Source organism: Macaca nemestrina, chromosome 4 (genome assembly GCF_043159975.1).
Source record: "Macaca nemestrina isolate mMacNem1 chromosome 4, mMacNem.hap1, whole genome shotgun sequence".
Taxonomy (NCBI): Eukaryota; Metazoa; Chordata; class Mammalia; order Primates; family Cercopithecidae; genus Macaca; species Macaca nemestrina.
The window spans coordinates 74,225,802-74,253,748 of record NC_092128.1 but is presented as its reverse complement, the minus strand read 5'-3'; the positions used below and the strand labels follow the sequence as shown (position 1 = coordinate 74,253,748).

Sequence of the window (27,947 nt, the reverse complement as noted above, 5' to 3'; positions counted from 1 at the left end):
GGAAATGTTTCAGAGTGAAAGACAGAAAATAAAATGCCTTTTATGACCTAGCCTCAGAAGTCATGAACTGTCACAACCACTGTTATTTACTGGTTAAGGCAGTTACAAAGGTCTGCTTAGTTCAAGGGAAGGGAACACAGACTCCACTTCTCAGGGGGAGATATGTTCGTGTCACAGTATGAGAAGGACATAGTGGGCTATGATATATATTTGGTGCAGTCATCTTTGAAAATAAAATCTGCCACAACACCCATTAAAAAGTCCATTCTTTCTGCACTCATCTTCAATGCCATCTTTTTCACACATTTTAAATTTCCATATATCCATACTTCTGCATTTCATTTCTCTACTGGTTTATGACTCCTTGCCTATCTGGCTATAATAACATTTATCTTAATAATCTTAACAATATATTTATATTGTTGATATCTGCAAGATATACTCCTCAATTTTATACTTATAATTGAGGTAAATTTAATAGGTTTGGGACTCAGAATAGCATGTTCTCAATTCACTACTTCCATAAAGTCAAGATCTAAATCAACACCATTTCCTCATTTTGCTCATGATTCCCTTCATTCACCTTCCTTCCCTCAATACAAGTTGATATGGTTTGGCTCTGTGTCTTCACCCAAATCTCACTTCGAATTGTAATCATCCCTGAGTGTTGTAGGAGGGGCCGCATGGAAGGTAATTGAATCATGGGGGTGGTTTTTCCCATGCTGTTCTCGTGATAGTGAATCAGTCTCATGAGATCTGATGGTTTTATAAAGCGGAGTCCCCCTGCACGTGCCCTCTTGCCTGCCGACATGTAAGATATCCCTTTGCTCTTTGTCTTCTACCATGATTATGAGGCCTCCCCAGCCATGTGGAACTGTGAGTCCATTAAACTTCTTTCCTTTATAAATTACCCCGTTTCTGGTATATCTTTATTAATAGCATGAGAACAGACTAATACATAAGTAGGTCAAAAACAATGTGGATCTGGATTGTACTATGTGGTAGAAATTGAGTTGTCTATTCTAACATCATTGTTCTTTCCTTTTTCCTTAGGGATGGATCCCAGATTTTAGCTGGGAACAGAAACATTTAAAATGAAATGTTACATTTCCCATCCTGCTATACTCCCACTCATAACTGAGTTCTGAGCAATGAAATCTAAGCAAAGAATGTTGGGTTTTAGCTTAAAGAGACCTGACTCAGCATAGCAGGACCCATCTTGCTTTTTTGCCTTTGCTGCTTTTGACCAGCAACAGTCTTAGACTAGAAGTTGGTAGGATGGAAAGATCAGAGTCTAGGTATCTAGTGATACTGGAGAACTACTTCACTAGCTGTGGACTATTTCTTTTTGGTCTTCTTTTATTTGAGAGAGGAATGACTTCTGTCTTTAGCCACTATCACTTTGTGGTTTTCTTTTGTATGCAGTTAAAATTAACTGATTCAAACCATATGCTAGGGCTTAGAAACATCATTTTGCTTGGTTAAAATCTTTAAGGGGTAAGGGGACTGTGTCTGTGTGTGTGTGCAACTGTAATATTCTTATGTATTCCATGATCTGTTTTTCTAAAAATGTGGGACACATGAGAGACTTGGATTAGTTTAACTCAGTTTGGAAATGCTGAAGAAAGTACCATCATCCCTTCAGCACCAAATAACCCAAGCTTAAGGAAACAATGCTCCAGCTGAACAGCTGTGACACCCTTCTGAGTTAAACTGAGTGGAATAAGAAATTAGTGTGAGCAAAAGTTTGATTTGACTTAATGCAATAATTTGAACATTGACTTTTAGCTTTAACTTCAGAGACTTTTACAGTAGTAGAAGTTTCATACATTCTAACATGGCTTCCATATCAAATTTAGAAATTTGTCTAGGAATTTCATTTGTGCCTTCCTGGGCATAATTTGAGATTGAATTAGTAAATGGGATAAAATGTTGGCCTAGACTATGAAGTATTTTTGAAATTAATGAATACTCTATTATGACCCATTTCAGAAGTTTCTGGGAATAAAGCTGAACTACCCATCATTGGTCTTAAATAAAAGGAGCAGTGCATGTTTTGGGGGAGATACCTCAAGGTAGGTATGGGCCCGCATTGACAAGGTACTGGTGGCCTCTTCTCCAAGAATGATGGCCACCCCCACCACACCCTACAGCCTTGGCTGTGAAACCCAACCAGTTAATAGAATGAGGAGCTGGAGTAAATAGAGGGAAACCATTTCTCTGTTTCATCTTGCTTTCATACTATGGCCCATGTAACAAGAACTCAGCCTCTCGGAGGAATTTCAGTAAGGAAAGTTTCCCCTTCACTTCCCTGGAGCATCAAAGATATGTAGGTGATGATCAATGCTACTTCAAGGTCCATCATATTGCATTTGCACTTTCTTATGAGGCTTGCTGCCAACATAATGTTTTCCGTTACATCAGTCTAGAGCTTTTGAATTCCAAGACCTCCTGTGTCAGGGTCATGAGCAAGGCTGTATAATTACAGAGGATTCTAAGACCAAGACCTATGGTGAATACACTACAGACATTCCACTTGTTTTGATATAATAATGCGAACACAAACCAGAGAGAAACTGTTGAGATTACTTATACTTATTTTACTATAATAAATACCAAATACATATGCACATACAGTCATACATCTAATAATTACATTTTGGTCAATAACTGACTGCATATAAGATTATAGTGGAGCTGGAAAATTCTTATTGCTTAGTGCTATCCATCATAGCATTGTAGTGTAATGCATTATTCATGTGTTTGTGGTTAGCTGGTGTAAACAAACCTACTGCATTGTCAGTTATATAAAAGGATAGCACATACAATTATGTAGAGTAGATATTTCTAATGATAACAAATGACTGTATTACTGGTTTATGTATTTACTGTAAGATACTTTTTATCATTATTTTAGAATGTACTTCTTCTACTTATAGAAAAAAAAGTTAACTGTAAAGTAGCCTCAGGCAGATCCTTCAGGAGATATTCAGAAGAAGGCACAGCAATCATAGGAGATGATGGCTTCATGCGTGTTATTGCTCCTAATGACCTTCCAGTGGGACGTGATGTGGAGGTAGAACACTATGCTATTAATGCTCCTGACCCTGTGTAGGCCTAAGCTAATGTGTGTGTTTGTGTCTTAGTTGTTAACCAAAAGTTTAAAAGTAAAAAGAAAATAAAAAATTTTCAAAAGAAAGAAGCTAAGCTGTCAGAAGAGAAAAAGTAACAAAGATCAGAGGATAACTAAAGGAAATTTAGACCCCAAGAAACAATACAAAGGCTGAACAAAGTGAAAATTGGTTCTTTGAAAAGATAAACAAAGTTGATAAATCACTAGCTAAATTAACCCAGAAAAAACAAGACTCAAATAAGTACAATCGAATGAAAATAGAGGCATTACAACTGATTACATAGAAATGCAAAAGATCATCAGAGACTACTATGAGCATCTCTATGCGCACGAACTAGAAACCCTAGAGGAAATGGTTAAATTACTGAAAACATACAACCTCCCAAGATGAAACCAGAAAGAAATAGAAATCTTGATCAGAGCAATAATGAGTACTGAGATTGAATCATTAATGATAATAATAATAATAAAGGACCAGTCAGATTCACAGCTGAATTCTGATAGATGTACAAAGAAGAACTGGTTCTAAAAAATTGAGAAGGGACTCCTCCCTAACTTGTTCTGCAAAGCCAGTATCACCCTGATACCAAAGCTGGGCAAGCAAAAAACAGCAACAACAGAAACTACAGGCCAATATCCCTGATTAACATAGATTCAAAAATCCACAACAAATTACTAGCAAACCAAATCCAACAGCACATCAAAAAGATAATTTACCACAATCAAGTGGATTTTATTCCAGGGATGTAAGCATGGCTCAACATTTGCAAATCAATAAATGTGATTCACCACATAAATACAATTTAAAACAAAAACTATACAATCATCTCAATAGATGCAGACAAAGCATTTGATAAAATTTAGCAGCCCTTCATGTTAAAAACCCTCAGAAAACCAAGAATCAAAGGAGCATACCTCAAAATAATAAAAGACATATATGACAAACCCACAGACAACATCATACTAAATAGGGAAAAGTTGAAAGCATTCCCCCTAAGAACTGGAAAGAGTCAGGAATGCCTACTTTAATCACTCCTATTCAACATAGTACTGGCAGTCCTAAATAGAGCAATCAGGCAAGAGAAAGAAATAAAAGAAATCCAAATTGGAAAAGAGGAAGTCAAATTATCTGTTTGCAGATGATATAATCTTATACCTAAAAAATCCAAAAGACTCTTCCAAAGACTCTTAGATTTAATAAATGACTCAGTAAAGTTTCAGGATACAAAATCAACATACAAAAACCGGTGGCATTTCTATACACTAATAAAGATCAAGCTGAAAACCAAATCACAAACTCAATACCATTTACAATAGCTACCAAAAAGAAAAAAAAACACACAAAATACCTAGGTATACATTTAACCAATGTGGTGAAAGATCTCTATGAGGAGAACTAAAAAATACTGATGGAAGAAACTGTAGATTCTTCTATCAGTATTCTTTCCACAAACAAATGGAAAAACATTCCATGCTTATAGATTGGAAGAATCACTATTGTTAAAATGAACATACCGTCCAAAGAAATCTACAGATTCATTGCAATTCTTATCAAACTACCAATATCATTTTCCACATAATTAGAAAAAACAATCCTAAAATTCATATGGAAACAAAAAAAAGCCTGACTAGACAAAGCCATCCTAAGCACACACACAGAAAAAACTTCTGGACATTGACCTAGACAAAGAATTTATGACTCAAAAGCAAAGGCAACAAAAACAAAAATAGACAAATGGACCTAAACTGAAAAGCTTGTGCACAGCAAAAGAAATAATCAAGAGAGTAAACAGACAACCCACAGAATGGGAGAAATATTTGCAAACTATGCATCTGATGAAGGACTAATGTACAGAATCTACAAGAAACTAAAACAACTCAAAAGGAAAACAAACAACCCCATAAAAAAGTGGCCAAAGTGGTGAAAGTATTACACTGGTAATACTGTGGGTTTTTATTCTAATTTTATACTCCAGATGGAAATGGGGAGGTGATTCCTGGGCTTAATTTTCTTTAAGGACATGGGAGTTTGGTTTCTTTTTTTTATTGCCATGGGCTCTTTTGGAAGACAGTGAGTTGATTAGCAGGGAAGAACCATAGGGAGTTATACACTGAGATTAGGGTGTACTGGCTGAACTGTGGAAACTGTATGCAATTCTGCATTCCTCAGTAAGTGAGATTAGCATCTAATGAGTAGCACACATTTACTAACTTACTAAGTAGTGGTATAAAGGGATTTTTATTTAGTTGATTACTAGGGAGATTTAGCATAAAGGTTCTGGATTCAATAAATCAAGTCAGATTAGATCATTCACCTTAACTTTTACTTTAGCAGCCATTTCCACTAATCTCCATTAATAGTGTTCTATAAACTTTGGTTCAAAGTGGAATCAATGTCTTCTTCATCTTGTGACAAATTTCTGTGACTATGATGCATGTGAGTGTTTTCATTTCATCTGGTAACTCTGTTGTTCCTTTCACCATGATATTCACAAGATCAAATGAATAACTGACCAGAATGAGAATTGTCCAGTGGCCAAAAAACATGAAAAAAATGCTCAATATCACTAATCATCAGGGACATGCCAATGAAAACCACAGTGACGTAGCATCTCACAACAGTCAGAATGGCTATTATTAGAAAGTCAAAAAACAACAGATTCCTGTGTTTTGAGGGAGCTTAAAAAGATTAACAAGAATGAAACAACAGATATTGGTGAGGTTGCAGAGAAAAGATAATTCTTATACACTGTTGGTGTGAATGTAAGTTAGTACAACATCTATGGATGGAAAACAGTGTGGAAGTATCTCAAAGAACTAAACAGAAACTACCATTTGATCCAGAAATCCCACTACTCGGTATCTACCCATAGGAAAATAAATCATTGTATGAAAAAGAAATCTGCACTTGTATGTTCATCACCACACTACTCACAGTAACACAGTCATGGAATCAACCTAAGTGTCCATCAATGGATGATTGGATAAAGAAAATGTTAGTAATATTTCTTGGTGTATGTGTGTATATACCTTCAGTGTGTGGGTGCCTCAGTATGTGTGTATTTCTTCAGTGGAAATAGCTCAGAAACAAAAGCAAGTACCACATGTTCTCCCTTATAAGTGAGAGCTAATAAATGTGTACACATGGACATAGAGAGTGGAATAACAGACACTGGAGAGTTCAAAAGGTAGGAGGGAGAGAAAGGAATAAGGGATGTGAAATTACCTGTTGGGTACAACATACACTATTTGGGTGATGGTTACACGGAAAGCCCAGACTTCACCGCCATAAAATATATCCATGCAAAAAATAAATACTTATCCTACCTAAATCTATAAAAATAAAAAATAGAAAAAAGCTTATAGAATAAGGATATAAAAAGAGAAAATATTTTTATACAACTGTACAATATCTGTTTTAAGCTGTGTTACAATAGTCAAAAATCTAAAAAAATTTAAAAGTTTTTGAGGCTAAAAATTACAGTAGGTTAATTTATTATTGAAAAAAGAAAAATTTTTAAATAAATTTAGTGTAGCCTAAGTGTACTGTTTATAAAGTCTACAGTAGTATATAATAATGTCCTAGGCCTCATATTCACTCATGACTCACTCAATGACTCAGCCAGAGCAACTTCCAGTCCTATAAACTCCACTTATTGTATGCCCCCTCTATAGGTGTACCATACTATTTTTTAACTTTTTAAATTTTTATTTATTTATTTATTTATTTATTTATTTATTTATTTATTTATTTATATTTTGAGACGGAGTCTTGCACTGTCGCCTGGGCTGGAACGCAATGGCACAATCTCGGCTCACTGCAACCTCCACCCCCCAGGTTCAAGCAATTCTCCTGCCTCAGCCTCCCGAGTAGCTGAGATTACAGGTGCCCACCACCATGCCTGGCTAATTTTTTACATTTTTGGTTGAGATGGCATTTTACTATGTTGGTCAGGCTGGTCTTGAACTCCTGACCTTGTGATCACTGCCAGCCTCGGCCTCCCAAATTGCTGGGATTATAAGTGTAAGCTACTGCACCTGGCCTATTTTTTATCTTTTATACTGTATTTTTACTGTAAATTTTCTACAGAAATATTGACCTTTGTGTTACAATTACCTATAATGTTTAGTATAGCAACATGCTATACAAGTTTGTAGCCTAGAAGCAATAGCCATACAGCCTAGGTGTGTAGTAGGCTATACCATCTAGGCTTCTGTAAGTACACTCTATAATGTTCACACAATGACAAAATTGCCTGACACATTTTTCAGAATGTATCTGAATACTATATAACATATAATAATATGTTTATACTTATTTTACCTACATCTGTTATACTATATTGTACTATTATTATAAAACATATTAAATAACTATATAATATATGATATAATATATACTAATATTTAGTATTCTTATACTATATTATATGTTATACTCCTCTATATTATAATAAATATAAAATTTATAGAATACAAAATACAATAGTGTATTAGTCTGCTGGGGCTGCCATATCAAAATACCATAGGCTGATTGGATGAAATAACAAAAATTCATTTTCTCCCGGTTCTGGATGTCAGAATTCTAAGATCAATGTGCTGGCAGAGTTGTTGTCTGGTAAGATATTTGTGTTTGACTTGCAGATAGCTACCTTTTTCTGTGTCCTCACATGATCTTTCCTCTGTGTGGGTGTTCCTGGTGGTTCTTCCTTTTCTTAAAACACTAATTCTGTTTGATTAGGACCCCACCCTTATGAACTCATTGAATCTTAATTGCTTCCTTAAAGGCACTTTCTCCAAATAGGTCACATTGGGAGTCAGGGCTTCAATATACAGATTCGCGGGAGGGAAGGCAGAAAATTTAGTCCATAACAAATATGTATTATAAGGATTAACTATATATATGAGTATGGAATTAATCAACATTTAGAAATTCTACGTAGACTGGGTGCGGTGACTCATGCCTGTAATCCCAGCACTTTGGGAGGCCGAGGCAGGCGGATCACTTGAGGTCAGGAGTTTGAGACCAGCCTGGCCAATGTGGTGAAACTCCATCCCACTAAAAATACAAAAATTAGCTGAGCATTGTGGCAGGTGCCTGTAATCCTAGCTACTTGGGAGGCTGAGGCAGGAGAATCACTTGAACCTGGGAAACAGAGCTTGCAGTGAGCCAAGATCACATCACCACACTCCAGCCTGGGTGATAGAGTGAGACTTCACTTAAAAAAAAAATTCCTGTGTAAAACTAAACTGTCTAAACTACACATTCCTATTTATAATAAAAATATCTCACACATTTCTTTGCAGTAGGTATAGAACACCACCTTTTAACCTCTAGGTGGGTGTCCGTGATGGTTCATTTATCATCTCCTAGGTAGGAATGTGTCTTCTTCAAAGTGGTCCTTTAGGCTATCACTGTGGATTGGAATCACTGTGAGGACTCTCATCACAGTGAGGTCCAGAGTATTAGGTCAGATACTTGATCTTTCAATATTAGGGGAACAAAGGACAGCAGGTCCCCTGAAGTAGGAACAAGTGTCATCAAGTTCTTAATCAGGATTTTTATACTTAGTGAACCCTAATATGCTACACTAGACATACGTGCAACCCTTAGCTTTCTGGTTGTAAATTTTACATATGTGCAAATAAGTCCAATCTCATATGTATCTCCTGATAAGAGCTATCACTGGACTGGAGAAACCTTACATATCGGTGTTGACAATGTCCTGAGAACAAACTGGGACTTCAGTTCTATACTCTATACTTACATGCAATCTACATAGACCTTGTCTTAAAAAGGTAGGCTTGTAGGCATATCTGCCTTGCTTTTGTTCCTCTCCCAAGTTCTTGATGGGTGTGAGGCAGCTCACGTGCCTCCTTGAGGGGGCTGTGTAGTGTATCTACTCTGAGCACATCTTATCCTCAGATCCAGAATTGGGGAGGAGGAAAGGAATAGGATGGATAATTTTAACCTAAGGCCCAAATTGCATTCTACAGCTTAGCTTGACCATAATAAAGATGCATTTTAATCCACATCTAACTACCTGTGTTCATTCTCAAGTAGGTACAAAAGAAAAGAGAGGCCATTAGTGAACACTCTTCCAACCTCAACATTGGATTTTGGTGAGGTTTAGTGCTTAGTAAGAAGACTTAAGCCCAGTTGTCACAATTGGGTAGTATTTCAGACTTGGACTGATAGGGTAATTTGCTGTACCAATGTTGTGGTTCAAAAGCTAGCAAAATATTGTTCACCCTACTTTAACTAACCTTAAGAACTGCAGGCAGTGATGAAACTTAGGGTATTGCTCAAGAGACTCAAAGTAGAAATGAGCATGTGTAGTCTTCACATCAACTTATACCTAGAAAGTAGGATGCTGTGTTATTTTATTAGATTTATTCTAACATAGGCTGATATATATGAGATTTAAGTAATGTTGAAACCTCTTAGAAATAAAATAGGAAAAAATATTTGTATTTTAAAAAGAATTTTATCTATAATAAATTTTTATAAGGTGCTATCTCTGAGTCTAAATTCCACCTATTTCTTTTTTTGTAACATGGACTGATTGAGAATAACTAGCCAATGATTTAAAGTTATATAAGTTATAATTCATTTTAATTCATGGATTTTCTTATGTAAGGACTATAAGGCTAAATAGAAAATAGCAATTAATGATTTAATGATATTCCAAAGATTCACTTGCTCTCTTTTTTGACTGTCTTGGATCAAAATGTTATTCTGTAAATTATCCTGAGTTTCCAGGAACTGGGATTCTAGATATACAGCTGTCAACTACCTCTAGGGATTATCTGGGAATAGAATAAGGGAATTTTATTATATGCTAAAAGGGCTGCTTGGGAGGTCAATTTGGGAGGAAGGAATCATTTCTCTTGTTCATTCTTTCTAATCCTCAACTGAAAAAGATTAGTAAAAATAAATATTTAAGAAATTTAGTGTATTCTAGAAAAAATCTTAAATGTCAAATATCCTTTGTCTGCACTAAACGATAATTAAATGCTGCCTACTCACAAATGACTTGGGCAACTATGGTGCCTAAGAACAGTTGGAGTACTCGGGTGTTATCATATGGATATGGTTTGTTTGTCCTTACCAAAACTCATGTTGAAATTTGATCCCCAATGTGGCAGTGTTGGTGGGCATGGAGCTAATAGGAGGTGTTTGGGATATGGGGGCAAGTGCCTCATGAATGGCTTGGTGCTGTTCTTGAGGTAGTGACTGGATTAGTTTCCTTAAGGGTGGGTTGATATAAAGCCAGATGCCCCTCAGGTTTTTCCATTTGCATATGTCTTCTTCCCCTTTGACCTTCTCAGTCAGGTTGTGACAAAGCTTGAAAGTCCTTGCCAGAAGCCAGGACCATGTCCTTGAACTTCTCAGCCTGCAGAACTGTGAGCTTAATAAACTACTTTTCTTTATTGATTACTCAGTCTCAGGTATTCTTTTATAACAACGAAAATGGACTAAGACACCTAGCTAGAGAACCCTTGGGTGCTCACCCTTCAACTGCATTAGGTGTGGTAGTCCAAGGTCTGTGCCCTGAATTGCATTCCCTTAGACCTAGCTTACTGCCTTGAACATTGAAAAAAATTAATAAATTGTTATTGAACATACCACACACACATACTCTCTCTCTTTTTGTTATTTATCCCTCCTTCCAGATTCTTCTTCAAATACAGTTGTCCCTTGGTGTACGAAGGTAATAGGTTCCAGTACCTCCCACCCTGCCAATAGTAAAATCTGAAGATGCTCAAGTCCCTCAGGTAAATCCATAGTATTTGCATATAACTTATGCCCACCCTCCTGTATGCTTTATCTCGATTACTTGTTATACCTAATACAATGTAAATTCTATGTAAATAATTGTATTGTATTATTTTTATTTTTATCTTTGTATTGTTTTTTTACTTTCTTTTTCTGAGTATTTTCCATTTGAGATTGGTTGAATGTAGATGTGGAACCCGAGGATAAGGAGTAAAGGGTGGGGATTGTGTGTTTAATTTTTCTAGCAAAAATATGAGGTGGTTTGAGTAGTGAATTAGTTATCAAATCTTTTATAGGTATGTACCAAATACGTTTCCATTCTATTGTGCGTGTTATCTTTATTAATTTAATTCATCTTAGATTTATTAGTTTACCCTCCTCATACCAATAAGTTATTCTTCCTTCTTGTAGTCCTTGATTTATGCAATTTTTTGAGGTGTGGCTCAAGAGTGATTCTTATCCTCATGAATACTTAATTGCCTTTATGTTTTTAAAAGTTGTTTATTTTCCCATTGCTATGTAACATTTTGTGCCAATGATTTAATTTATTCAAAAGGGCAACTCAGAGCTCCAATCAGTGGAACACGCACCTCTATTAGACTGACCAAATGAATGTATATTTGTGTTTTTAAGTTAACATAGTGTGGTCATCATTCTAAAAAATTGTTTTGATTGTAGTTGTTTTGATTGTAATTAGTTGTTTTGATTAATTGCTAGCATCCACTACACTAGATAAGAGGGAGTCTTTATTCATTTCATAAAAGGTTTCAAAAAATATTTCAATTGTTATGTAAAATAAGTTTATTGTTCTGGACTAGCTTTGTCATACAGCTGCATAACTTAATATCTTGAGGCTGAGTACCTTTTTTTGTTTTTGTTTAATCACGTGGATTACGGAAAGAAGTGGGGCCCAGGTGGGGAGGAGTCTAGGTGTAACAAATAGGAATGAATAAGATATTTCCATTTTCTTTCAACATGATTTGGCTATTCACTTTTGCATCAGGTTCAATTTTAAGAAACTCCCAGGGCAAGTACTTAATAACTCAGTAGTTCTTGGCCGAGGACCCTCATTCCCAATTTCTTCAAATCCACCCACCACCCTGCACACCGTTGGAGTTTATGAACTCTACTTCTGAGGGTAGACAGTTTTTAGTTGTGTGTTTTCATTAGTTCTAGATTTTTCCTTTTAGTCACTATCTTCCCAATAAAGTCATATTTATGTGACTATCATGTCACAAGAACACAGCAGTCCTTTGAAACTAACCCACTAAGAGTCCCTTTTTCAGGTTTCCTATATGCAATCTATTATTCTACAACCCTGAGTGGGGTCACCGTGTTTTAAAATCTGATAGGATGAGTGCCTTGTAAACACCACTTGCCACTTTTTCCTTAGATGAATTTCACTATCACTCTCATTATATTGTTTTAGTGTTAATTGGTATAAATCTGTGTGTTAATTTCCCACACATCTATACTGCATTTATGTCTTCTTCTATGTCCTAATACTTCATAATTTTCTGTTAATGAATCTCAAGTATTTAAAGTAAAACTGATGTTAAAGTGTGTGATACTATATCACCAGAGTTGTTATTAATTGTGTACCTTTATTTTATATGTTAAACTTTTGCAGCTGGAATAACTGATTTCCTGGAGTATTCTGGCTATATAATTCATACTGGGTTGTAATAGACAATGTTCTTTATACCACCACCCCACTATCCCAAACTCAATTCCACCCCTATCCTACTCACCCTCCTACCTCCCACCTCCCCACCCTTCCCACAATCCCACCCTCCCCACAGCCCCACCCTACTCTACTATCCCCACTTGTAGCCTCTCCCACCCTCCCTACTCTCTCAGCCTTCCCCACCCTACCCCACCCCATTGCCTCGATGCTGGTAGATGCTGAAATGATCAGGACACAGTTTGCACTTAACCACTAAATCTTTATTGAATTTTTATTGTAACAGCAATGCAATATTAGCAAATAGAGAGCAATATAGAGTGAAGAGAATACAGCAATAAAGTTAGAAGGAGGGGGTAGGGGTAATGGGGTTCAGTGGTAGGAGGAGGGCTACTGACAGGGGTAAAAGCAAGGGTTTTTATTTATCACTTTTATAACTTCCATGAAAATTTACCATCCATCATTGATAATTTCATTCTAGCAGTAATTTATCAAAGGGCACTCATCCTCTATTAAACCATTAATCTAATCACCTTTGAACTTTCTCCCACTAGGGTTTTTATCCATGTCCAATTCACTCTAAATAAGTTGGTCTCCCTGCAGTTCCCTCTGAGTTATTTGAAATCTTTAAGGATAGCAATTACAGGGTAAAGGGTCACAAGTAAGTACACATGCCCACTTATAGCGATATCTAATACACAATATTATTCTAACATTCTAAATAACCCCACCCACTTAAAATTACTTAATAGTCCCTCCCACCCTAAAATGCTTATGATTATATATCCCCTATTACTTAAACTTGATTACACAAAGAAATAAAAGCAATGCAATTTCCACAGACCAATTCAATACCATTCTACAATCTAAAACAACAAAGAACTTTCAGTCTCATCAGATGTGTCTTCTCTCTTTAGATGAAAATGTAACATGGCTCCCGCAGGGCTCTCCATTTCTGCCCAGGTCTTTCCAGCAGGGTGTTCTCTGTTGTCAATCTTGGAACTGTCTGTATCTGATGTGAGATGTCTGTGGTGGATGACAACTGGATCAATTCAGATGTCCAAGAGGTACCTGCAAACTTAAACAGAATTCCAGACTGCACCATATAGATGTGGCCCTCTTATTTTGTGCACCTGCAAGTTCACTGTATTACTTCATGATTCCATCAGACTAATTCTCCTTTTTTCCACTATCTAGGACAAATACCTCACTGTCCAAAGTAAATTGACCCTTCATAAATGTATGTAAACCTTCTCTGTTTCAATATCCTAGCATGACAAATTTAGCTAGTTCTCTCTAGGCTTGCCTATCAATGGGAGCTCTTAGATCTTCTTCCTTCTTGATTTAATTAACAATGTAAATTTGGGCCAAAAGTCAATTAATTAATTTTGCCAGTTTGTTTCAAAAACTCAGCTATTGATTTTGCTTAATAATCTATCTCCTTTATGTTTTTTATTTTGCTCCCTTTCTAACTTCTTTAGATATCAAATTCCATTGATTTTTTTCCTTTCTTATGAATAAATCCATTTTTGTTGGAAAATGCCAAAAAAATTAAAGGATCCAATTAACATAAACTTGATTAACAACAAAAGAAATCAATTGAGTGAAAGGAAACTTAACCAAACTTCAATACTATAGAATAATAAATTTAGAATTACTTATCCTTAACATCTACATTTATAGATAGCATATATAGCAATAGAGCATAGTACACACTGCCAAAAAGTTAATCACAAGCTTTAGTAAGCAGCCAAATGTGGATCAGGGACTTTCTGAGTTGTTAACCCACAGCAGCATATTCTCCCTGATCATTCTTGTCGTTGGGGAACTTTTCCAGACTTTTGCTTGCAGTGGTGGCAAATGTCCGTGTGCACATGCCAGGGCTACAGACAACGGCCCATTTCTAGGCACCCTGCAGCTTGAAGATCAATTGACAACTGTAAATTTGACACAAAACAACTTGAATTCAAAGGTATGGAGGATGAATTGATACTTGAGGTAAACAGAAGTGACGCTTCAAAATAGTTCAGAAGCACAAATGCACCATTTTAAAAGTAATTACTCTAAAACACATGAGTGATTGACAAGCTTTCTGATTCCATTGAACAAAAAAAAGTTGTTTTGGATTAAATAGTCAATTAGGTTTCTCTTTTGAAATTTTATATCCTTTTATATGATTTTTAAAGGCCCAATTAATAGAATTGAAATTATATATGATGTTAAAATTGAAGATGAACAGGATGAACCGTTATACAAATACTCCAGTTCTGAGGAGCCTCTCATTCACAGCATTGTAAGAACTTCACAGTAAAGAAATATTTTACACTATGTTACTTATCATTTTTACTTAGTTTAACTCTAACAGTAAGAACTGGATAGTACTTTGTAATTCAATGGAAATTTTTGAAAGCCTAGTCACCACTTCAAAACACTTACACGAAAAATTATACTAAAAATTTTAAGTATTTAAACATGCAAGAATAAGGGTGGATGATAATGAACATGTGAAAGATGATGCTGATGAAAAGTGAAACTTCACCGTTAAGACTCCTCTTCACGTCAGGCAATTTGAAATACACACCATGTTGTTTTCCACCGCTCGCAATTAAAGCCTGCCTGTTACATCTCTGTGTGTGGCAGCAAAATGGAGTCTCAGCAACCAGGCAGGAACATGATACAAATCCTGCAGCAGGGTCAATGGCAGTAGTAAAGAATTAAACAGAAAAAGAGAGGTTAGATAAAACAGTTCAAGGTAGTAGCAAGGGACCAGGCTAAAGGAAGTCAGGCAGTCCCAGGTTAGCATAAAGCATCCAGGGGACACCAGAGGTGTCACTGGGCTGAAGACAACTCTTGTGTTGTTCGTTGCTTTGAGTTCTTTGAGTTGCTTTCTGAGGCTTTTCATCCATTGGCAGCTTCACATCAGCTCCATCCTCTAGAGGGACCCTTTTCATTACATGGATTCTTATCCTTCTGAAGTGGTTATCGTCAAGTAATGTGGAGTTCACTAAGGAAGTCCACATCCTCAAGACAGTGTCCACAGCCCTAATTCCTCTTCTTCAAAGATGTCCCTTCCAGGCATAGGAGTGTGAATCTGGGTGCTAAATCATTTCTCTTCTCTCCACACATCCTAACACGCTACAGTCTAATGAGGGGACTGAAGATGGAATGCCCAGATGCGTATGGAGACAGACACATGGATAGAGGCTTCTAAAACGTCAGCTGGTGCTTTTCCAGCCAATTAACAACACTCATGAAAATTCTTTCTGAAGTACCAGGACAAATCTTTTAAGAGTTGGGTACGGGATTTTGGAGTCCTTTTGATCTGCTATTCTTTAGCCCTCGAAGGTAATTGAGATGTGGTCACATTTCATGAACATCTAACACCCCTGGAGCCACCAGTAATCTCTGGTTACCAGGTTTAATGCTTCGTGGACGCCATTATGGCATGATGATGGTAAGGTGTTATGTCAAAGCCGGAGTCCTGGGTACATGTGATTTGCACCACGATGTGAAGGCACACTCTTAACATGCAAGAGTCCATCTGAGAGAGCACTTTCTTTTCAAGCCTGAGATGTTTCATGTTACAAGGGTTTTGCCTGCTCCTGGGAGAACCAGTCAAGTTGCTGCTCCTTGAGAATTAACAGAACCACAGAAATGGAGTTTGAAGACGGTGAAGTTTCTAAGGGTGCAGCGAGAGGATCACGGAAGCCTTTCCATACTGCACCGATAATTTTGGCTTCCTTAATAAGGCCTCGGTCCTCCAGTGATTTAAAGAGGGTACCGAAACTGCAAGAAAAGTCATGTCCTCCTCCTCCTCTTTGTCTCCCCCTCCATAAAGAAATCAGCATTTCCTGCATTTGTATCAGCTTCTCTGTAAATGTTAAAGAACAAATTTGGCAGCCTATAATTTAGATGGTGACAGAGGTTTTGGCAGGTAAAACCCAGACTTCCAGGACTGGCTGGAAAGTAAACTTACTAATTATTTTAGTTAGATTGGCAGTCAAGGTGGAAAAATGAGAGCTAATTTATTGGCAAATACTCTGTTGCTCTCAGAAAATGTTGAAGGTCTTATGGTGCTTTAGGATGTGTGCCAGTCCAGGGTGGCCCTGACCTTCTACAGCCGTTTCAGAGAGGATGTGCCTCAGGTGGCCTGAAGATACAGTAGCCTAAAACTTAGCACACAGTCACTGATTGAGAAGCTGAACAGGAATAAATTTTGAGGGCAGAGATCCTGAAGGACATGACAAGTATTTACAGGGTACTGTAAGATGGAGGCGGCGGCGGCGGCGGTGGTGGAGGCGGCGGCTGTGGCGGCGGGTACTGTGGTACCGGAGGCTGGCGGTACCAGTGTGGATTCCAAGTGATCATAACAGGTACATATAGTGATCTTCCTTGTCCGTCTCTTCCCACTGGGTACCAGGCGAATCCTACTGGGTAGGTCGGGTATGCGGCATATGTGGGGTACGTTTGGTATCCAGGTATTTGAGGTACGAATTCAGTGTACGTTGCCAGGTGCGCTTGGTCTTCTAAATTTGGAATAGATAGGCGAGGATACTGATTCTGGATAGTAAAATTGTTTGGAGCTCGGCAATCGTAAGAAACTTGCAGTTTCCACCCCCTCTTCACCTGGAGAACTTGGGCTCCATTAGGTGCGATCGTTGGTGTAATCAGCCCATCTTTCACATTTCTTGCCACAAAATCTCGAAGAGCTGCCATTTCAGGTTCAGACAGTGAGTACACATGTCCGCTGGGAATACTGTGTGCTCCAGGTATCATTTCTATGTGAGGGTCAACCAGGCGATGATCTGGGTAGACGTGCTCATCTACTGGAGTGTACACATTCTGGACATAGTAATATCTCACTGGTTGGTAAACTCTGTATCCATCTACTGGATAATAGAGTGGCGGTTGTTGTGCTGGTGGTGGGAGCGATGGTGGTATTGGAGAATACATCCGGCAGTGGTAGCGGCAGTATTCAGAATCAAAGACAATAGATCGAGTGCTCCATGTGATGTTGGGATCATGTGTGCTCAGCCAGCGAACCCCTAGGACGACAGGGAAGAATGGAGACTGAGTCACATCAAATGACAGCACTTCACGGTGATCTCCCAGGTCAACTATCAGGTCGTGAGTTTCGTGGACAACTGGGCCCGATGCTATGGGGCGCCCATCAATTGCTTCCACAAGTATTGGCCAGTCCTTGATTCTTAGAGGAATTCCATTTTGAGCAACGTATTCGTGATCAATGAAGTTGCCAGAAGCACCAGAATCGATCATGGCTCGGACGAACAGGGTGTGTCTGCCCGGAAGATGAATCTGGAGCATCACTTGCAAGTGTGGAGATGAGGCGTCATCTTGTGGGGACCTTATTATTTCTGGCCCGGTCGCTGAAGGTCCCTCTACAGCGGGGCCGGGGAGTTTCCCGCCGGCGAAGCCTTCGAGGCCTTGGCAGGACAGTTGTCAGCGTAGTGACCTCCTGTTCCACAGTAGAGGCACAGGTTCAGCTTTCTGCGTCTTTCTTTTTCCTCCTGGGTCAGGCGCATGCGGGCACCTCCCACCGGCTCGGTTGGATCTACCTGGTGGTGGCTTGCAACGTGAGGCAACACCAGCGCCCGGGGTGGTGAGCGTGGCTTGCGAGCTGCAGCAGCCCTGGCCAGCCTTCTCTCAATGTGAATGCACTGCCCAATCAGAGCAGACAGCGACTTGGCGACCTCGAGGTGGGAGAGCTCCTCCTGAATGTGGTCGCTGAGGCCCTCGTGGTACTGGTCAATCAGCGCAGGCTCGTTCCAATCCAGGTCCTGGGCAATCATCTGGAAAGCATTGGAATAGTCGATGACAGACCCCATGCCTTGGCGCAGGCGTCTGATTTTGCGTTTGGCAGCCTCTCGCCTCTGAGGGTCTTCAAAGACATGCTTCATTTCCATCATGAAAGCTGGGTAGTTGTGCATCAGGTAGTGGGAGCGCTCCAGCTTTGCCGAGGCCCAGCGGGCAGCACGGCCGGTCATCATGCTTGTCACGAAACAGACACGGACACGATCAACTGAGAAATCTCTGGTGCTCTTTTCCATGAAGATCTGGCACTGGGCCATGAAAGGAGCCAGCATGTCTGGGTTGCCATCGAACTTCTCTGGAAGGTCTTCTGGGCACTCTTCCTCTATTGGAGGGGGTGGGGCAGCAGCTGCTGCAGCACCGCGGAGCTCGATGTCATCATCATCATCCTCAGGGGTGGGTTCCACTTGCTCTCGAAGGGTGGTGTTCTCCTCTGTGAGCTTCTGCACCTGGTTCTGCAGGTTGCTGTTCTCCTCGGACTGCCTAATGACCTTCTCTCTTAGGTTGTTGATCTCTTCAGAGAGCTCATCCCTTCTTCGTTCGGTCATGTTGGGGACACACGCGCTCTTATGGCCGGTGTGCTTGGAGTTGTTGTTGTTGTTGTTGTTGGGGGGAGGGGGAGGGGGAGGAGGTGGGCAGTCGGGACCCAGGGTGACGGTTGGGGTGGGAGGAGACCTCCCAGCTGTAGCTTCACTTCTGTGGGGATGGAGGCCTGGATCCTGGCCCCCTCTTCCACTCCTTCTTTTTTTTGTTTTCAAAATCCGCTTATTTCTGTAAATAAAGATAAATGTATAAATCCAACTTATAGATTCAAAGCAGCAAAATGCAGACACAAAGGATTTAGTATTTAAATTATCCCTTGCTCTATGCACTTACTTTAATAATTAGCGAACAAAGAAAACAAACTTTCAAGAGAAAAGTATCAATCAGCACCAGAGATAACAAAAAGGAAACTACTTTTTGATGTTCAAATGACCTTGTCTTCCTCAAAGGCCACCTGTTCATTATGATTCAACAATACATCATCAACAGCATGCTTACCTTTATAAACTATAAAAGAATGTTGAAACCCTCTAAACAAGTAGTTTTGTATTGAAACAGAGGAAGAAACTTCAAGGCAAACATAGATACCAAATCAATTATGCAAATTAAAGCCAAAATAATAACTTTTGTTACTAAAGAAGCTAGGCCAAAAATAGTTAATACTACAACTAATAGAAGCTAATTAAAAAAAAGGGGAGTATTAAAATCACAATGCATGTATTCATCAGCCCTGTGGGCGGGAGGAGGGTACTGTGGCCAACTGTCACAACCCTGTTTCACTGCCACAGAGAAGATAACTGGTTATCAAATCAAACAACCACCACCACAAAAACTACAGGACTGCCTAAATTACTTTTCTGACCATAATTTAAATCCCCAAAGAAAATTCTCTGTGGGACAGAAATGGCACTAAGCAGCAATATGTGTATGTCAGTTTCCCTTGTCATTTATGCAGTCATTCAAGAAATACTAATTGATGCCTCCTAGGAAAAGCTATAAAATGGGGCATTCAAAGAAGCCCAATAATAGTATACCTCAAACTAATTGTGAGGACTTAATTAAATAGTGCAGGTAAATTATGTAGTGAGTATTCAATAATGGTTAGCTGATATTAACAAAGTTATTAATTAGAAAATAGAAAGGTGATTATCTGTGTGAAGAGAGTGGGATTAAAAGAGGGAGGGGCTGCAACTATAGCAACATGGGCATGCATTTCCCACCTAAAGATGTTTACTTTTTTAACAACACTGTGTTGGTCAAATCCAAGGCCTTATTTGTCTTGCAGGTCACCAGTTTGCAATCCATAGTTTTTAACCAAGGTTTGTCAGCATAGCCCCAAATGCACGTTTGTAATGTTAAGGTGGGACAGGGCTGCATTCCTGCGGGTGAGTGGATGTGTGTGGGGAGGTGGGGGTAGGGTGTGTGTTTAAGCATTCTAATTATGAATGCAATGACAATAAATCACACACATAAAAAATCCTGACACAGTGTCTGCCTGTGTACTTCCTGAAAATACAGTTAAATGCATTTAGAATGATTTAATTATTTTAAATTTTATTAATAATCTCAAGTCCCATATTCGGAAAATTTAAATACATAAAAAGTTTAAAACATAATATGTAAAAGTTTAAAAAAGTTTAAAAAACTTTAATTTAAAAAGTTTAAAACTTTTAAAGAAAGTTTAAAAAGTTTATAAAGCTTTTAAAGAAAGTTTGAAAAGCTTATAAAACTTTTAAGAAAGTTTGAAAAGTTTATAAAACTTTTAAAGAAAGTTTGAAAAGTTTATAAAACTTTTAAAGAAAGTTTGAAAAGCTTATAAAACTTTTAAGAAAGTTTGAAAAGTTTATAAAACTTTTAAAGAAAGTTTGAAAAGCTTATAAAACTTTTAAATAAACAAAAGTTTAAAAACATAACTTGGTCCTCTCTGGATACTATGTGATTTACCTGCAAAAACGGACACCAAATAAATTACATAGAATAAGCCCAGAAAGATACACAGTTGGTAATTAGAGAAGTTACTATTTTCAACCAATAGAGTACAAGAAAAAAAAAAAAAAGAAAGAAAGTGGTAATTAAATATGATGCCCAGCCCCTGGCTGTAAAGAAATGCTCCTTCTTCCCCAACTCCTAACCCTTTAGGTACCTCCCACGCCCCAATGTCACCACCCACAGATACTTTCCCTGTGTCCTTTGCAGTTGGTGTAGCCTCTCCAAGGAGTGGCTATACAGCAAGCAGGGTCTTTAAGAGACAGGGAGTAGTGTGACATTTTAATAGTTTTAACCCACTACTTAATTACTTTAGTAACTTAGTCTACAAAAACAAGTAATTGACATTCAAGATAAAATATTTAAGTTTAGAAAAAATTAGAAAATACAATAAACACATCATAACCTGTGACATCCAGTATCATTTCCAACTCCTTAAAGACAATTCTATTGGTGACCCTGACAATATAACATCACAACATAATGCAATTTTTACTTATTAAATTAGGAGTTTTCATGTACCATTAAGAAACAACTAATAAGCATAAGTAAGGCGACTAAGGTACCACTTTTGTCATCTAGACATTAATATCTTCAAAACCTTGAGAAAAGACTTCCTAAAGAGCATTCACAGCATGGCCTGGTGCAGCCTGACCACTTGTTAATCACGGCCACTAAGGGGGGCTTTATTGAAGCCCAGGTCTGATAGTTTCATTATCTGCAAAAAACAATGATGTGACAGAAATAATAATACATTAGGAAATCAGCAAATTAGGAAATCCCTAAACTACATGGTTTAGGGAAATAAAAGATCAATAAGTGTTAAAAATTCAAATACTTTTGATATATAAGGAAGGTACTTTAAAAGTGAAAAGAGACCAGAGTTAAGATGGGAGGGGCTGCAACAATGGAACTTGGAGGTGCATGCCCTCCCCCCTACCCCCCCCCAACCAGACATTTCGTTCTTTTTTATTTTTTAATGTAGTGCTGGTCAAGCAAATTCAAGGCCTACTTTAGCCTGCAAGGTCACTCACTTAAGACTTCTGACCTTTGCCAATAACAAGCCTGAGGCCTTCACATGAGGGTTGGCAAGTTTAGGGTGGGACGTTAAAAGAGACAACTGCCCAGGGAACAGTAGTTTATACATTAAAAGTAATAGGGTAATGGGCAGGCAGGTTAACAGTGCATATAAAAATATTTAAACAGCGACTGAGGCAGCACAAGTTAACCTGGGACAAGGAGCAAGTTTACTTGATTTGAATTATAGAACTATGTATGGCTCCTTAAACTCCCCCTTAGTAGGGGCTGCATTGGAGGGGAGGGTTCAAGAGGTCTCATTCCTGAAAAATTAAAAGGACAAACTGCATAAAGCCAAGCTGCCTAGGACAGATGCCATCTTTACATGATAATAATTTCAGTTTTAGTCTTTTTAGGAATTAAATACATTTGGTTAATTATTGACTCTTCATAATAGCTTGGAAAAATTTCTATTCCACAAACACACCAAAGAGCAATAGTAGCCAAAAACCATAAATAAACATCCCATTAGGAAATGACACCTCATTAAGCAACTCTTAGTTGCTTCATATTTTCAAATGTCCAATTTTTTACTACTATCTTGTACTATTTATGAAATGCAAATTCTCTTAATATGCATGTTATTACAGTTGTTTTGAACCTCTTTAATATGCCAATATACAATATCCAAAGAGGAGGGGGAATTACTTAAAGCTGTAATTATGATAAGCACAAATTTTCCATAGATTGTGTACTTGTTGTGGGACGGGGGTACATGACACGAGATTTTTGGGAGCCAAAGCCCCCAGCTCCTCCCCTATCAAAGTCCTGGCTCATGATTTGTAATATATGGAACCAGGTTTTAAAATTTCTTCATTCAGCTAGAAACACAATTCTTATATGGTACATCTTACTGGGAATCAGTTATAAATTTGTTTTATACAGATGTTTATGCAAGCTGAAACAATCTATATTTTGTAATGTAACCACTTTATGTAACATTACACAAACTTTAATACCAATATGTACCATTAACAATCGACTTGCCCCAAATTTAAATTAGCTTTTTATGAAAAAAGCTAATTATTTGGAATAACTAGCTTTTTATGAAAAAAGCTAATTATTTGGAATAAGTAGCTTTTCATGAAAAAAGCTAATATTTGGAATAACTAGCTTTTTATGAAAAAAGCTAATTATTTGGAATAATTAAAATTAATTTAGTTGTTTTGTATTATAATTACAGCTTATATTATTGGAGTTTAAAAACACATACACTTTTAAAAATTCTGTTAAATGTGAGAGACAACGCAAACAAGGCAACCCAGGACAGCAGACCACCATAGGAAAGGAGCAAATCAGAAGAGACCTACAGACATCAAGCAAGACACTGAATAAACCAATTTACTCTGATCATTTAACACATATTTAATGAATGCCTACCATGTGCAGGCACAGTTTATTATACATAGGCAAATAGGCTAGGGTTAATCACCTACAGATGCAAGAAAAAAAACCAGCTTCATAGGCACACAAATAAAAAAGCCTTATCCTCACTCAGAGGCCAAACCAACAGCACCAATTTTGTATCCACCAAAACATCGGATTCCAAAAGGTCCACTAGTGTCTCTAAAAAAACCTTAAATGTGAAAATATTTTTAAAGTTTTTAAAAAGAAGTTGTTAAGTTTTGGTTTTCATCTGCAGTAAATACATTTGGCTAAACTGCCGTTAGAGGCACCAGCCATGCCAGTTTACAAGGTCCCTTCGTAAGCCATTATCAGGAGTTTAAATTGTGGGATTGTGTCATTGAATATATGCAAAGCACATATTAAAAGTGCTCATAAATTCCAGTTATAATTATTAATTGTTTTATTATTCTAGTAGACACTAGTAGCCAAAGAGCAAAACCGACACAGCAGAGAAACCGCAGGGGGGCGGGGCTGTACAGCCAGGCTCAGGCTGGGAAGGTGCGCAGGCGCAGAGGACAGGGGCCTGAAGGGAGGGCTGAGGGCTCACACTGCGCATGTGCGCTAGCTGGCTCTGAGGGAGGCGGAGCTATAGGCCAGTCCGGCAGAGGCAGGCTTAGGGAGGGGCCAAGCCTTGGAGAGGGGGGGCCTGAGCAGGCCACCTCAGAGAAGGCGGGCCTGGGGGAGGCGGGATCTGGGTGAGCTCACCTCAGAGGAGGCGGGCCCAGGGGAGGCGGGGCCTGGGCAGTTTATCTCAGAGGAGGCGTGCCCGGGAGAGGCGGGGCCTGGGCAGTTCACCTCAGAGGAGGCGGGCCCAGGAGAGGCGGGGCCTGGGCAGTTCACCTCAGAGGAGGTGGGCGGGGAGAGGCGGGGCCTGGGCAGTTCACCTCAGAGGAGGCGGGCCCGGGAGAGGCGGGGCCTGGGCAGTGAGGAGGTGGGCTGGGGAGGCGGGGCCTGGGCTGCTCACCTCAGAAAAGGCGGGCCTGGAAGAGGCGGGGCCTGAGCCGCTCACCTCAGAATGAGGTGGCCAGGGAGAGGTGGAGCCTGGGCAGGCAGACGCTAAGGAGCTGGGAGGAGGGGCCTGAGGACGCCGCATCTAGAAGGCGCGCTCTGGGAAGGCGCGCTGCAGGGGAGGCGCGCTCTGAGGAGGCGCTGTGGGAGGAGGCGCTAAGTACCGCAGAGAAGGCACGCTAGGATGGGCGGGGCAGGCCTGAGACTGGCTGCTACAGGGCTGCAGAGTATCTGCACGCCCCCCCCAGAATCCCCCCTCCCAAACTCCTCCCACCAACCACCAAAGCCAGATTCATTTCATGCAGCAAGAGCAATCCACAGATCCAATCCCCCCGCCATACTCAGCAAACCCACAGTTTCCACAAACTGTTGCTGGACGCTGATTCGCGCCACCACAACTACACCGCCACTTCAATCAAGCACAACCAGGCAGGCAGCCTGCTCTGCCCTCACCAAAAGATTCCCGTTTCCACTCAAATCAGCGCCCCTCCACTCCACTGCTATAGCGGGAATGGTATGGGCAGAATGTTAAACACTAATTTTTGCCCAGGGCTCCATTTTGTCTACCAGCACCATCATGCAGAGAACCGTCCTGCAGAAAAATAGAGTGGGAGCCATTCCAAAAGGTGAAAGGGTGGGGTCCTGCTCCAAGAAAACAGAGGAATTGTACTCCTCAGCTCATGTCCCACTACGGCTGCTTTATTTGTAGCGCAAACACAGTCTGCAGCTCCTGTACCTCTGTAGCTCTTACCACTTTGTAGTGCATTTTAGGTGTGAATTGTTCCGCAGCTCATGTACCTCTGCAGTTCATGTGCCTCGGAGCGCAATGAAGCGCTGTCTTCGGGCTGGCTAATCGCATCGTTTTTGTAGCGTTTTTGTAGTGCTACTCTTCTGCAGCTCAGATTTTGCAGCGCGTGTAAAGCGCAATTCAGTTTTCTGTCTGCAGCTCCTATATCGCTGCTCCTCGTTCGGGATTGTAGCGCCACTGAAGCGCCCATCCATCAGTTTGTGGCACATAAAGCGCCCATCAGTTTGTAGCGCAATGAAGCGCCAGTTGTAGCGCCCATCAGTTTGTCGCCCGCGTGAAGCGTGCTTGTAGCGCATCTGAAGCGCCAGTTTTGTAGCGCATTTGAAGCGCTTATCAGTTTGTAAAGCATGGCACTTGGTAGCGCATTTGAAGAGCAAATTGCAAATCGATCTGTAGCTCCTGACCGTCTGCAGCTCATCACTGTCCGCAGCTCATCTCTCTCTATAGCCCATATCTGGACTTGGTCCTGGAAACCCAAGCCTTGAAGGCTTGTTTTCCCCATTTGTTTTGGGGTACAGCCAGTGAAGGCGTGACAAGGTTTGCGTGGAGACATTCTGGGGTGCTACTCTATCTCCCGCAGCTCCCGATAAGCACGGGGAATGAACGTGATCTTTAAAAAAAAACGTCCTCACCGCATACTCACCACGCGAGGACTCCTCTGCGAAGGCAGGAAGGATGGGGTCCCACACCTGAGCCAGGCGCGGTCTCCACTGGGTGCTCCGCAGCCCGGAGTGGCTCCGGACGACAGCCCGCTCAGTGGACCTTTCGCCAGGCTTGGTGGACCTTCTCCGCTGTTCTCCTCAGGGCGCAGTCAGGTTTCTTCGACACACACCAACCGAAGTTGAAGCGCGTGTACCAAGAGCGCAGACTGCGAGCCTTATATAGGTTGCACCGAGGAGGGGGGCGCCAAATCCCAGCGTGCTCCGCGGGCTAGGGGGTGGAGGGGGGTGCGGGGGATGGGGGATGGGGGTGGGGGCGGTGGCAACACTACAGTGGCCCGCCGCTAGAGGGAGTACGGGATTACCGAGGGGGTGCGGGATGCTGATGCTGAACTGGCCAAGCTGGGAGGGAAGAAGAAAGGGAGGGGAGGGGAGAATCGAGGACGGACGGCCTAGCCAGGCCAAGAATGCAATTGCCCCGGTGGTGGGAGCTGGGAGACCCCTGTGCTTGGACGGGACAGGGTCGGGGGACACGCAGGATGAGCCCCGCGACCACTGGCACATTCTTGCTGACAGGTTAGTGGCCTGCGCGCGACGTGGAGGACCCGGGGCCAACAGGCCGCCGCCTCCCCATCCCCCGCTCGGGTTCCGGGCGCCTGGGCGCGCCCTTTGGGCACCAGCCTCTCTTTCTGTCCCGGACCCCACCGTACCCCTCCTTCAGTACGCCCTGTACCCCACTTTCCCGGCCCAGCTTCTCTCTTCCCAGGCTTGACCCCTGGCCTTTTTTCCTCTCGGCGCCCCCGCGGGCCCCTCCCTGCTCTGCGGGCGCAGAAATTCCATCTCCAATTCCCGTTCCCAACATCCCCCTCCCCGCCCAGCCCCAGGGTAGTCCTCTCCCGATCCCTGCAGCAAAGAGCTGGGGGTCGTTGCCTGTTTTTCTGGGGGGGCCGTTTCCCCGCGATTGGGCTCTGCGGCCGGGATGCGAGCCAAAGGAAATGGGTGTCAATCTGCGTCCCCGCTACACAAACACATCTTTTCTCCTTTTCTTGATCGTGATAGAGAACACAACAATTTGACATTTAAAACACCGAATTTCCCCCTCTTGCTAAGTCCATTTCTCGGTGGCGGAAATCTCGGTTTTCTTCGGTTTTACGGAGCAGGGAAGCGGAATCGTGAGATGCTGGGAACTACACAGGGCGTTCAGGTCAGGGTTAACCCCGGCTGGAAGCCAGAGATGCTGCCGCACCAAGTGCGCTATTTCCAGAAACCAAAACCAATTTAAAACAGCTGTGGATGCTTCCACTGTGTTTGGCGGGCTTCGGAGGCTCACAGCTACGGACTTTTGGTGGCGATTACGAGGTTTACACAGAGATCTTGCTTCCCCTGCAACGTTACATTTTCCTAAATCTTGTAGGGTGAATGAATGCGTTTAGTCACGGCAACCGCACGTTTAATCCTTTCCAGCGGGTTGCCGAGATTCAGCCACAAATATTTGCGTGCATTTGTACTATCAACATATATATTTTATGTCAGGGAAAATTGCAGTGGCTGATAAGACGCTAAAATACTGATGAGGAAGGATGCTAAATAAAACCTTAACGCGGGTTCCCATCTAAGCGCCTCAGTGTTAGGCGCTTGGGAAACTGACAATCTGTTGATGATCTTAGTAAAACAAATTTAAGTTAAAAGGGAAAACCAAATTGTCTACAGCTGAGTTAGGTTTCTGAAACACAGATGAAACGCTTTCATATTTGAAGAGCAAAATTGAGCACATTTTAGTAACATTGCTACGGATTATTTTATACTTGGAGGATCAATAAGAATTTGACTTATTGTCGTAACAACGTTGCAGACACCGCACTTTAAAAGCGAGCCTTTCTAGGAATAAACAAAACTGGAGCCCATTTCCTGAGATTTTACTTTTCATTAGAGATAAAATATCCACTATCCGGAATATGAATGAAGGAAATGCAGCTTTTTAACAAAGACATTTTCCTAGGAAGTTGGGTGAACACAATTACACTTTTTAGAAG

The 27,947-nt window shown here is 40.5% G+C and overlaps 2 protein-coding genes across 19 annotated transcripts in view; one reads left to right on the top strand and one right to left on the bottom strand.

Moving 5' to 3' along the window:
* Positions 1-12,838: 12,838 nt before the first annotated feature.
* Positions 12,839-26,142, bottom strand: LOC105475531 (paternally expressed 10). The gene is given in 3 exon segments (XM_011730865.2): positions 12,839-18,023; positions 18,026-19,197; positions 25,888-26,142. Coding segments are annotated over 3 exon segments (2,352 nt in total). The 5' UTR covers positions 25,893-26,142; the 3' UTR covers positions 12,839-16,848.
* A 174-nt stretch (positions 26,143-26,316) lies between these two features.
* The window catches only part of LOC105475528 (sarcoglycan epsilon), a 71,336-nt gene continuing 69,705 nt past the window's right edge, over positions 26,317-27,947 (top strand). For 12 of the 18 annotated variants that reach the window (XR_011622149.1, XR_003016663.2, XM_071094847.1 and 9 more), the window contains exon 1: positions 26,317-26,490. Coding sequence is in view for 13 of the 18 variants with exons in the window: in XM_071094847.1 (XP_070950948.1) it covers positions 26,382-26,490 (109 nt within the window). In the remaining 5 variants the exon portion in view is untranslated. The remainder of the gene's footprint in view (positions 26,491-27,947) is intronic. The other 6 variants (XM_071094846.1, XM_024790947.2, XM_011730862.2 and 3 more) reach the window with 2 other exon arrangements.